General features: G+C 37.4%; 1 protein-coding gene across 2 annotated transcripts in view; it reads left to right on the forward strand.

The window, feature by feature from the left end:
• RIC1 (RIC1 homolog, RAB6A GEF complex partner 1) overlaps positions 1 to 10577 on the forward strand; it is a gene marked incomplete at its 5' end in the record, with an annotated part of 50419 nt that extends 39842 nt beyond the window's left edge. Inside the window, 10 exons of one of the 2 annotated variants that reach the window (XM_082012882.1) lie at positions 237 to 375; positions 2280 to 2396; positions 3295 to 4023; positions 4341 to 4499; positions 4610 to 4743; positions 5758 to 6044; positions 6843 to 7037; positions 8965 to 9142; positions 9278 to 9466; positions 9871 to 10577. In XM_082012882.1, the coding sequence (XP_081869008.1) occupies positions 237 to 375; positions 2280 to 2396; positions 3295 to 4023; positions 4341 to 4499; positions 4610 to 4743; positions 5758 to 6044; positions 6843 to 7037; positions 8965 to 9142; positions 9278 to 9466; positions 9871 to 10156 (2413 nt within the window). In that variant the 3' untranslated portion in view covers positions 10157 to 10577. Of the gene's footprint in view, positions 1 to 236; positions 376 to 2279; positions 2397 to 3294; positions 4024 to 4340; positions 4500 to 4609; positions 4744 to 5757; positions 6045 to 6842; positions 7038 to 8946; positions 9143 to 9277; positions 9467 to 9870 lie in introns of both variants that reach the window. The other variant, XM_082012881.1, reaches the window with a different exon arrangement.
• Between the last annotated feature and the right edge of the window lie 1018 nt (positions 10578 to 11595).

The following is an 11595-nucleotide window of genomic DNA, read 5'->3' on the forward strand; positions in this document are numbered from 1 at the left end:
CTGTATTCCCCCTAAATATCAAGATAAAGTAACCAGGCTTAGGTTTATTTGGTAACATTATGTAGAGTAGATATGTGGACCTGTGGGATTCCTGGTTAAAAGAAAGGAATTTTGGTCTGTAGAGTAAGCCGTTTGCTGAAGTTAAGTTGCTTATTTTCATTAGGTTTACTTCAAGATACTAATTTTATATTAAACATTATTCTAAAATTGCTAAATGTAGTCATCTTTCCTTTCAGTCTTAACCCTACTGCCAGTATCCAAGTTCTTCAAGAAGTGTCCATGTCTCGGTACATTCCTCATCCTTTTCTTGTAGTGTCTGTTACATTGACATCAGTGAGGACAGAGACTGGCATCACCTTGAAGATGCCTCAGCAGGTAATAGGTCTATAGTGCTCAAAGTTTAAAAAAATAGGTGCCTGGATTTGTTAGCTTAATCATCAAGTGTTACCTGGCTGATAAATGAGTCATAAATCAGTGGTTCTTCTATGTGCTGAAATGCAGAACATGTTTTTTCTCATGCTTGTTATATAGACATTTTATGTGTAAATTGGGGGGCAGTGGAAATAAACTCCAAACTCTTACTTCTGTTCCGTATCTTCTCTTGTCTTGTTGAGTGTGGGGCCAAATCTTGGAGGACACATTAAACGTAACTATGTCAAGGGTATGTTTCTCTATTGTGTATTAAAAGTTGAATACCAGAGCCAGTCCATGGCATTAGGAAGCACTTTTCTTCCAGCAACAGGTCCATTACTCAAGGAATAAACAGAAAAAAGGAAAAGATGGCATATGACTCTATGAGGTTACTTTTCGTCCATTTCCTACTGCTCTAAAATAAAGTAGGATAATCTCTCCCACTAGTTAAATCAGGAGACAGGCCAACAGCCAATTACTAAGGTGTGAAGGTGAAGCCCTCTCTTAACTCCAGGAAATGATTCAGGCCACTGAAAGCACTGTGCAAAGAGAACTTGGATTTTTGTAGTCTGTGGTGTAAACAAATTAAGCTTAACTATTTGAGTAGCTGCAGTATGAAGCGTATTTTCTCATTGGAGCAGCTAACTTAAGATAGTTCAGAAGTTGCATTGTCTGTGAAGCAGGCCGGTAGACATGTGAAGGTGAGTATTTTTCTCCACATACCAAAGTCCCTGGCAGATATGAAAGCAATGGCACAGATGTAAAACCTGCAGGTTTGTGCTTACTTCCTTCAGTTCATTCTAATTTAATGTCCCACAATGCTGAACATGTGAGCTGAGACTTTGATACGATCTTAGACAAGGGCTTAAAAGGCAACATGCTTGTGGTTTTCTAGTTTCCTGTTGCTGTGAGACAGCATCCTTATTCCTGAACTACCTGACCTACGGTGTTTCCTAATTTTGAGAAAAAAACTACTGAACTTTTTAGAGTACTAGTAATATTTTAAACTTAGCTTCAGACTGAACAAATATTACACCTTTTCTTTCTAAGTAAGAGCCCATACCTTCAAACTTTGTCAATCGTCCTGATCAAAACAAAAGTATTAATGTTAGCACTGAATATGACAGTGCACTGTAGACAAAGCAATATGTCTGACTTAGCAGTGTGTCAGCCTTTTCAGTGTTGTTGCCTGTTGATGACTTTAACCCCTGATGCTGCAGACTTACTGTACAGGCTCTCTACCTGTGTATTTTAAAACTGAATTTCATGCGTAGCATGGTATTAGCTCCAGTGACTTGGTTTAAAATTAAAATGAAACGGTTCTGAAATAAATTTTTAGAAAGAATACTTTGCTTTCTTGATATACATAACTAGAAAGATTTTTCTCTAACTGCAGCTTCTATAAGTTCAAGATTCTGTACAAGTGTGGCTAAACTCTTTTTGGCTCAACTCTTTTTGGCTAGTGTACCAGTTGTTAGTCTTTGCAGTCAGATGCTGGCAATCATATCATGGTGATACTGATAAGAATACAGAGCTTTATTTTTCTTTAAATACTGGTGGCTTGCTCATGCCAACAGACATATTTGGAAAAAGCCCATATCAAATAAACATGTGGAATGAGTCTAGTGAACAAAAAAAAAATCCAGTATTTACTTCTTTGCACAAGAACTACATAAATGAATCAATCTCTAGGTACTCAGTTCTGCTTGATTTTTCCGAGTCCTTCTGCATTGAATTTGGTTGTTAGTCATCTCTGTATGGCAGTGTAGTTAATTTACTCTTTTTATTCTGGGTTGATACTGTGGTTATGGGTAAAATGATGCAATCAAAAAGCTTGAATAATTTGCATGATACTTTTTTATCTGTAGGCTTGTGAAGCTGAAAGTATTATGCTAAACTTAGCGGGACAACTCATTATGTTGCAAAGGGATCGATCTGGACCCCAGATACGAGATAAGGATAATAATCCTAATCAAAGGAAGCATGTGAGTAAATATATGTGGAATATTGTATATGGCTTTGAAGATGTCAGTGACTGAAGAAGCTGTGTAAGGGAGTGGTCCAGGCATAAGGAAAAGAGGTCTATAGTGCAAGGCACTTACAGGCTGGATTGTTAGCTGGAAGTAAACACTCATGTTTTGTTTTTTTTCCTCTTAAGAATCTGTGAAACATTACTACTTAATTGTGTGAATGTTTAACTAAAGTATTTACTACTTGTGTTTAGTACTTGTATTGCAGTGAAAGACAGGAGTTTTAAGAATAAAGGTCCTGTGAAAAATTTGGTATCTCTAATGACAAAATCTCCAGTCTTATCTAAAACCCTTCTGTATATTTGTGGAATGCTGTCTTTTTTGCAGAGTATGTTTACAAAGTTCCTAAAAACAACAATAATAGAAATCAGTGACCGAACTTTTCAATTTATCTGTGCTGATGAAAAACACTTATACATGAAAAAAGCACTTTGGGAGAGTGAAATCTGAAAAGTTTAGATGAAGAGTTGTTTACAGCTCAATCAAACACTAGCAAATTTGATGTTTGTAGTAATTTTGTCAGTTCTAGGTTGGTCTCTTGGGCTAACTGAAGAAGCAGGGACCAGCTTTTTGTTTTCCTACCTTATTCTCACCCCTCTGGCTTCCTGACTAAGTATAAGGAGGTTAAAAAAAGGAAAGAAATGCCTTTTAAGTTAATGTAAGTAATAACTGGTGTTTTCCAGGGTGCTAGGGTGCAATTAAAGGATAATAAGCAGAATTGTTTCTTCTTTGTTAGGAGAATAATGTGTTTTGAAGAGAGTGGTTCTTAGCTAAAAAAAAAAAAGAGTTCATGTGAAGAGGGTTAAAAAAAAAAGGAATAATGAATTCTGATTTATTTTTTTTTTTTAAATAGCTGCCTTTTTGTGCTCCAGTTGTCCTAGCCCAATCTGTTGAAAATGTATGGACTACGTGCAGGATCAACAAACAGAAACGCCACTTATTGGAGGCTCTGTGGCTCAGCTGTGGTGGGGCTGGTATGAAAGTCTGGCTTCCCTTGTTTCCAAGAGATCATCGAAAACCACATTCCTTTCTGTCAAGACGGATCATGCTGCCTTTCCACATCAACATATACCCATTGGCTGTTTTGTTTGAAGATGCCTTGGTTCTTGGTGCTGTTAATGACACTGTGCTCTATGACTGTTTATACACTCAAACCAGTGCTAGAGAACACTTAGAGGTTCTCTTTCCTTTCTGCATTGTTGAGAGAACCTCTCAGATCTACCTCCATCACATTTTACGCCAGCTGTTGGTTAGGAACCTCGGTGAACAAGCCTTGCTTTTGGCCCACTCCTGTGCCACATTACCATACTTTCCTCACGTACTAGAACTGATGCTTCATGAAGTGCTGGAAGAAGAAGCTACCTCGCGGGAACCCATTCCCGACCCTCTGCTTCCCACTGTGGCGAAGTTCATTACGGAGTTCCCCCTCTTCCTGCAGACAGTTGTTCATTGTGCTAGGAAGACCGAATATGCCCTGTGGAATTACCTTTTTGCTGCTGTTGGAAACCCAAAGGACTTATTTGAGGAGTGCTTAATGGCCCAGGACTTGGACACAGCTGCCTCTTATCTTATTATTCTGCAGGTAATGTTACCTCATAAATTGCAAGAGAGGCGATGTTTACCAATGTTGTAGTATTTTAAAAATACTGTCATAACAAAGTTATGCATGTTAAATTTTTAATTCAATAATTTTCAGTTGAGATTATGTCCAGTTATGAAGGGGGGGGAATATCATGCAATTTAGGTAGGTAGTTTACTGTTTCAAAAAGGAAAATAATAGCATGAAATTTGCTTCTTCTGATCTCTGGTATACTGGTGACACGATGTGGCTTGCCTTAATAGGACTTTTGTTGCTCGACGGCAAAAGCAAATGACTTAAGTATGCTTTGTTACTTGCAGAATATGGAAGTTCCAGCAGTTAGCAGACAACATGCTACTCTCCTATTTAATACTGCCTTAGAGCAGGGAAAGTGGGATCTTTGTCGTCATATGATCAGATTTCTTAAAGCCATTGGCTCTGGAGAAACAGAGACACCTCCAGCTACACCAACAACTCAGGTTTGCGATGAAAAGAGTAAATCTTGTGCATCAAACCTCATATGATTAATCTTGCTATTACACAGTGTGTTTGCTCCTTTGACTGTATGTTTGGGTTTTCTTCGTTTTAGGAACCTAGTTCAAGTAGTGGCTTTGAGTTCTTCAGACATCGCAGCATTAGTTTATCCCAATCAGCAGAGAATCTCCATAGCAAATTTAACTTGACAAAAACACTGAGTATGCCCTCTGGCCCATCTGGAAAAAGGTAATTAGTAGTAATGTCTTCTCCTTCCCCACTTTAAGTACCCCACTAACTCTTACCAATTTAAGTTATAGAAGTACATTATATGATGGAGTTAGATTTGTCATAGTCTCCCTCCACATCCTTCTGCATTTGTCTTTTCCTGACTCTTGTAATGTCTCTGCCTCTGTCGTATGTTCTTGGTGGAATGTATTTGCACACGTGTAAATATGTGTGTGTGTGTGTATATATAGACAGATACCTTTACATGCATATTGCTGACCAAAAGCCTCTGAATCCACTGGATGCGTATGTAGTAGTGTGAATATCTACTGAGATCCCATGCCTTATATTTGAAAGTTCTGGTTCACTGAAAGATATGTCTTGAACAGCTCACAGTATTGCAGCATCATAGTATACGTTGCATTGTGATACTGTGCACATCTTACTGTGCACATCTTACCTAGTAGTGTGTTGCTAGGCTGTAAACAGAGCCTTTTTACACCTTGGGGTGAATCCCTCTTAAACTGCTGTGTACAGAATTCATGCTGATCAGTATTAATGTTCAGAAGAAACACTGAGCTGAGATTCATTATTATCTTTTTTTTCCTATATAAGGCCTTCAAAACAATCTTATTACAAATTCAAATGCTTTTATTTAGTAATTTTTCATAGAGAATACTGTCTTAAGAGTTTTGATAGGAAGGGTCCTAGACTAATACTTGACTTGTTCTCTAAACCTCTTTCTCAGAAGTCACTTTGCAGTGGCCTTTCATTTCTCCTTTTTTTCTGCATTGCTAATAGTTTAATACTCTATGGACACTGCTGCTGTTGTAACTTCCTTCCCTTAATTCACTTACCTGTTGAGGCAGTGGGATCTTTTAGAGAAATAGCAAGGAATGGTGGAAACAGCTTTTGTTGGTATATAGAAAGCTCCCACTACTACTCTGATCACTTGATGTATTGTGGTTGTGGCCAGCAGCCTTTGCAATTCTGTTTTATCAGTCTTAATGTCACGGTTCTCTGGTCTGTCTATAGGTGGAGTAAAGACAGTGACTGTGCCGAGAACATGTACATTGACATGATGCTCTGGAGGCATGCTCGACGTCTGCTAGAAGAAATCAAGCTGAAAGACCTTGGCTGCTTTGCTGCACAGTTAGGCTTTGAGCTGATCGGCTGGCTGTGCAAGGAGCGAGCCAGAGCTGCCCGTGTGGAGGATTTTGTGTTCGCTTTGAAAAAGTTACACAAGGATTTCCTCTGGCCATTTCCAGTCATACCAGCTTCGTCCATTAATTCACCTTTCAAGAATGGAAAGTACAAGACAGGTGCTGTAACATCTGAGTTGATTTGGACTAGGTTTCTCTCCTGCAGTCCTACACCCATCAGTCTGAATCTGTCCCTCCTCAGTTCAACCAAGCAAAGGACAGGCTGAGGCTTGCCACCTGCACAGCTTTCTCACACAGGGTGTGTTTTTTGGTGGGATTCTGTTTAGCGGAGATGGCATCTCTTGTGTAGTCTGGTTACGCTGCTGTTTCAGTTGAGGTTTCTTGCTTTCCCAGGTGCACTGAACCAGGTATCGCTTGTGCAGATGTTGAGTTGAACATGGATATTGCTCTTTGATGTAAATTCTGCTACAGAAATTTACTAAAATCAACATTCTTACATAGTCTTTAGATGAGGATTTGATTAGCTTTTTTATATTTAAAAAAAGTTATGTTCCTAATATTTGAAATTTGCTTTATGTTAAAGGGTAAGAATTTTGAGGACTTGATATAAACCTCCTTTGTATTGTTAATCTCAGTTCACTAGTTTTTCTTCTTAGGGTAAAGTTGATACTAACTGCAAGTCTTGCTCTTTTTGGTAGTAGCAGCACCATTATTTAGTGCTATTGATCACTTTATCAGCTGATATTTCTTTTATGCTAGCACTGACATGAAAAGCTGATCAGAAATTCTTCAAATACCTAAACTTGCTGCATCCTCTTGCTTTTGGTGGTCCCTCAGCAAACTAATTGAATGTTGACTTAGATACAAGTTTTAGCTTCCTGAAATAACTGGAGAGAACTTTGCAAATTTCCTTTTTGATGGTTGCATGACTTTCCTTTGATGGATTCTTTATTTTAGCTGTGGGGGAGCAGCTGCTAAAATCTCAGTCTGCAGACACCTTTGTAAACATGGAAATGGACACAGGGGTTTCAAACACACCTCGGAGTCGCAGCTGGCTTGGCACTATCAACTCCTCCCAGAGAGAGATTGACACCGTTTCATCCCATGGACCACACATGCAAGATGCATTCCTTTCTCCTTTGCTAAGTAAAGGTTAGTCACTCTTCCTTCTGCCTGCTCGTTGGAAAAATGCACCTGGAAGTATGCACTTATATTTTGATATCTGCATGCTACTGCTGTATTGCTGCTTCTCAACTGCAGATAACTGTAACTCAGAAAAACAAAAAGGAGGCTTGTTGAAAATTGATCTGAAATTTTTGCAACAGACAGATAATGCCCACATCATACATCTTTAAGTATGTATCTTACATGTTTAAGTAATTGCAGTAGAATATGAAATTTATCTTTGTTGAAGTTCCTGTCTGTGGTGGTAACTTGGAATTTAATATTTTTGCAGTCTGGCTGGGAAAAGTGTTCTAAGTGGGTTGTTTTTGTGTTTGTCTCTTGCACAGGTCAGCCTCTTGTGCAGGTTGACACTGTTTTACTGCATGAACTTTGTGCTTTTGGATTTCTTGAGAAAGATATTAAATACATTCTTTATTGAGGAAGTTGAGGAAATTATAGTCCCATATAGCTCTTTTTTTTCCTATGTCTTTGTTTAGATTGCTTTTCTAAAAGCTCAAATGTATGATCAGCTTATAAAAATACAAAGGGAAATTTTATTCGCTATGGATCTTTTTGGAACACAGTCAGAGACAGGAAATGTTTGTCTGACCATTCATCTCTCTTTTTTAATTCCCCCTTGCCCTCAAGCATACAGCAACGTTTTCAACGGTGTCGACATCATGTGATTTCCACTTCATTAGGGAAAGGCCTAAGCACCTAAGTTTGAACGACATTCTCCCCAAGATGCTAGGGCCTCCTGTGAGATTCAGGGTACTTGGAGCTGCTATTCAACAAGTTAACAGTCTTTAAAAAAATTTAAAAAGAGTGACGTTCTCTCTGTCTGCTTGGGCACTGCTTTTTTCCATTTTTGCTCCTGTTTCTCTTGTTTATTACTTCTGGAGACTGCAAGAATGCATTAGGTTTAAGTAAGTTTGTTATAGAACTCTCAAAAAAAGCATAATTTAAATGGGGAGAATTTATTACTCTTCGCATTGCACTATCTTGTGCTTCTGTCTGCAATTACCGCTGTTTCTGTAAACAAGTATCACATTTTTTTCTGAGATGGATGAAGACCTTTGAGCTTAATGAACTTTGGTAGGCATTTTGAAACAGTTTATTTCTAAAGTGAAAGTAAATTAATAGTCTTTAAAGCATTGTGAGCTGAATTCGAATAATAATAATTTCATAAATAACTAATCCAGCAGTGGTATTTATGGGCAAGAAGCTAATAAAATAACTTTCTGATTTCCTAAACATTTTCCACAGAAAAGATGCATCTACTTCTAATATGAAACGTGTTCTGGAGGGTGGGTGCCTTCATGACTCACCACTATAATGGTTTTAGCTTTGCTGTTACTGTTGCTGTGAAAATTCTGCAGCTATGTCTACTCTTCATATTTTTATTAGAAACACTTATTTCTTTATGTAGTTTGTGCAGGTAAATATTTACATTACAAACCCCTGAAGATTCTGAATGCTTGGTATGGAGAAAAGAACTTGCTATTGCATCTTAATTTTTAACAAAGTTAAAGGTTAAGAAAGTATCTATAGACAGACTGCTACCCTTCCTACAGACTTAATTCTAGGATTATAGTATGTAAGAGGCTGTCACTGTGCTCTTACAAAGATTGCCAACACATCTTTAGGATCCCTTATTGATTATTATTCTGCAGAATTATTTTTATTTGACAGAAAAACCACTGCATTCCTGCAATAATAGTTTACCGTATAGTGTGACAAGAAGAATGTTGAAGTGGGATGGACAGTATGCCTGAAGTAACTTCTTGGCACTGTGATACACCACAAAGCATTACTGTGTAATTTGTCAATTTCTATAGAAAGTAGTTCAGAAATTCCAAGTCTTACTCAAGCAAGTAGTTTCTTTTTCCCTTATGTTTCTGGGTGTTTTTGATAGGTGATGAATGCAGCATTGGTTCAGCAACAGACCTGACTGAAACAAGTTCTATGGTGGATGGTGACTGGACCATGGTAGATGAAAACTTCTCCAGTCCAAGTTTAACTCAGTCAGAGCTTGAACATATCTCTCTAGAACTGGCTACTAAAGGGCCGCACAAGTCACAGGTCCAGCTGCGGTAAGTAACGCAATTTTGCATTTGAACCTTAAAATGACTAGTATGTAGCAGTAGGAGAAAGAAACACTGTCTACAGAAGCACAGTGGGATTTTGTCTTCAGAGTAGAAAAATAAGTAGACTGTTTTTCCATATAGGTACTTGCTACATATCTTCATGGAAGCAGGATGTCTGGATTGGTGTATTATCATAGGCCTTATCCTCAGAGAATCTTCAGTAATCAGCCAGGTTTTCAGTATAATGCAATCCTCTGATATTGATGGAGAAATCTGTCAGAATATCAAGACTGGCCTATATGCCGTTGACAAATGGGCTTCTACAGATTGGTAAGTGTTATTTTCCACCTTTGTTTTCATTCCAGTAGTAGATAACTCAGAAATATTTTTTAGGTAACTGATTATCTCGGCCCTAGCTGAAACAATTATTTAAGAGCACTTCGCAGAAAATTTCAGGAGAGTCACGTAATACACTTGTGATCAAACTGGAGAAAAAGAGCCAAACAAATCAAATTCAAAACAACCAACCCCCCCCAACTTTTATTGTTTGATTATGGTTGCCTTTTTCCCCTCCATTTAAGAAAAAAAAGTGTCTGGATTTAGGATTTAATGCTGGGACTTTTTAGAATTTAATTTGGATTAAACATCTCCCAAGAAATGCTGCTTTTCAGGCATATGACAGAAGTACTATTTTTTTAATTCACTCATGGTGTTCTATACCGTTATTTTCCTAGCCCTGGGTACAAGCCATTTCTAAATATCATCAAACCACAGATCCAGAAACTAAGTGAAATAGCAGAAGAGCAAGTACAGCCTGAAGCTTTTCAGCCAGTGAATCCTTCTAAGGTAACTGAACAAGCAAACCCGAGAGCTGAGGAAAGCAGGACTTCATCTAGCCATGGCACTAATCCTCAGAGTGATGCTGGCAACAGTACTGCAAGCAGGCATGAAGAGGACAAGTCTAAGACAGAGGATGAGGATTCATTCCAAGAAGGCAGTTATGACTGTATTGTGTCTTAAAAGGAAGATGCACAACTTCCCAAACATCAGGTGTGAAAGGAAGCAAACCAGCTCTTAGACTTGCTTCCATGTTTTGGATTTGAACTTTTTTTTTATATATTTCAACCTTTGAAATCTTTAGTGGGGATAACTACGCAGCAGTTTCATCTAATAATTTCAAAAGGAGGCATGATTTCTTTTTTTTTTTATGCAATCTTCAGACTGCAGCTTTAGGGTTTGATACTTAATAGTGCTGAGAGACATGGACAGACGTTCAGCTAATGTTCATCAGTAGCTATACATCAACAATACATGTTCTGAAGAAACTACTTATCTCTTCCTTGAGTTTGAAAGGTGAAGAGGGGATTAAATTTAAAAACTGTTATCCTTTGCAGCTTGCCTGCCTAAGAAATGTCTAATCAATGCAGTTCAAATTGGTTTGATATCAATATTTTGTATTAAAGGACTGTAAAATATATTGTATGTTTTTGTGAATACTCTTGTACAAATACTCCAGGTTGTACCATATTTGAAGGTACCTATATGTATGTGCATGTTTCTAGATGACTAGTAAAGTTAAAGCAGAGTTGCACTTCTTTCTGGATGAGGCATACTTTACTGACCTAACATTGACACAAGGTGGCTTACCTGTTTTTTACTGCCACTTACCAATCTTGTAGTTGGGTTTAAGGGATGGCTGAAGGTTATTTATTTCATTGTAAATTCTTTTCTGACAAATGGATTTTTAAAATGTAAATAATCATCATAATACTCTTGCTATGGAAAATTAGTTTAACAGCTCACACTTAAACATTTTTCAAACATTTTATAATATGCATACTTGTAACTCAGACATATTTAACTTTCATACAATGTTATGGAAAGCTTGCTGCAGAAGTCTGTTGCTTTTGAGGTACTTATTTTTTCTAGCTGCTATCCCTATGTAATAACTACCTGTAACAGTATTAATTTAGATATTAGCTTGTTTGTACTGTGCAATCTGAACAAAAATGCAACATTACTCATTTTATACAAAATAAACTAGTTTATTTTTTATAACATCACTTGGTTACTGACATGGACCAAACTAGTCATCATAGGGTAGTTACAGCATCTGTCACTTTTCTAGTGTAGTTACTAAATGCACATCCATTTAAACTCTAAAAATTAAGAATATTCACAATTAAGTTGAAATAAATTGTGGTTTTATCATCTTTATTTCCTTTGTAGATAAGATGAAGTGCTTTTAAAATGTACAAATACTAAACTGTTGCTTTAGAATGGCTTTACTAAGCCAATACAACCAGTACAAGTGCAATAATTGTGAGTTTTACTTGGAAAGCTGGAAACTTTGGTGAATGCAGGTTGAATTTCCATTTAAGAGTTGAAATGAATACTGAAGTTACAGGAAGGAAATCCAATTCAAGAGTCCCAGCATTAAGCTTAGTCTGCATTGTAGC

This window comes from Phaethon aethereus (genome assembly GCF_964289735.1).
Source record: "Phaethon aethereus genome assembly, chromosome: Z".
In the NCBI taxonomy this organism is placed as follows: domain Eukaryota; kingdom Metazoa; phylum Chordata; class Aves; order Phaethontiformes; family Phaethontidae; genus Phaethon; species Phaethon aethereus.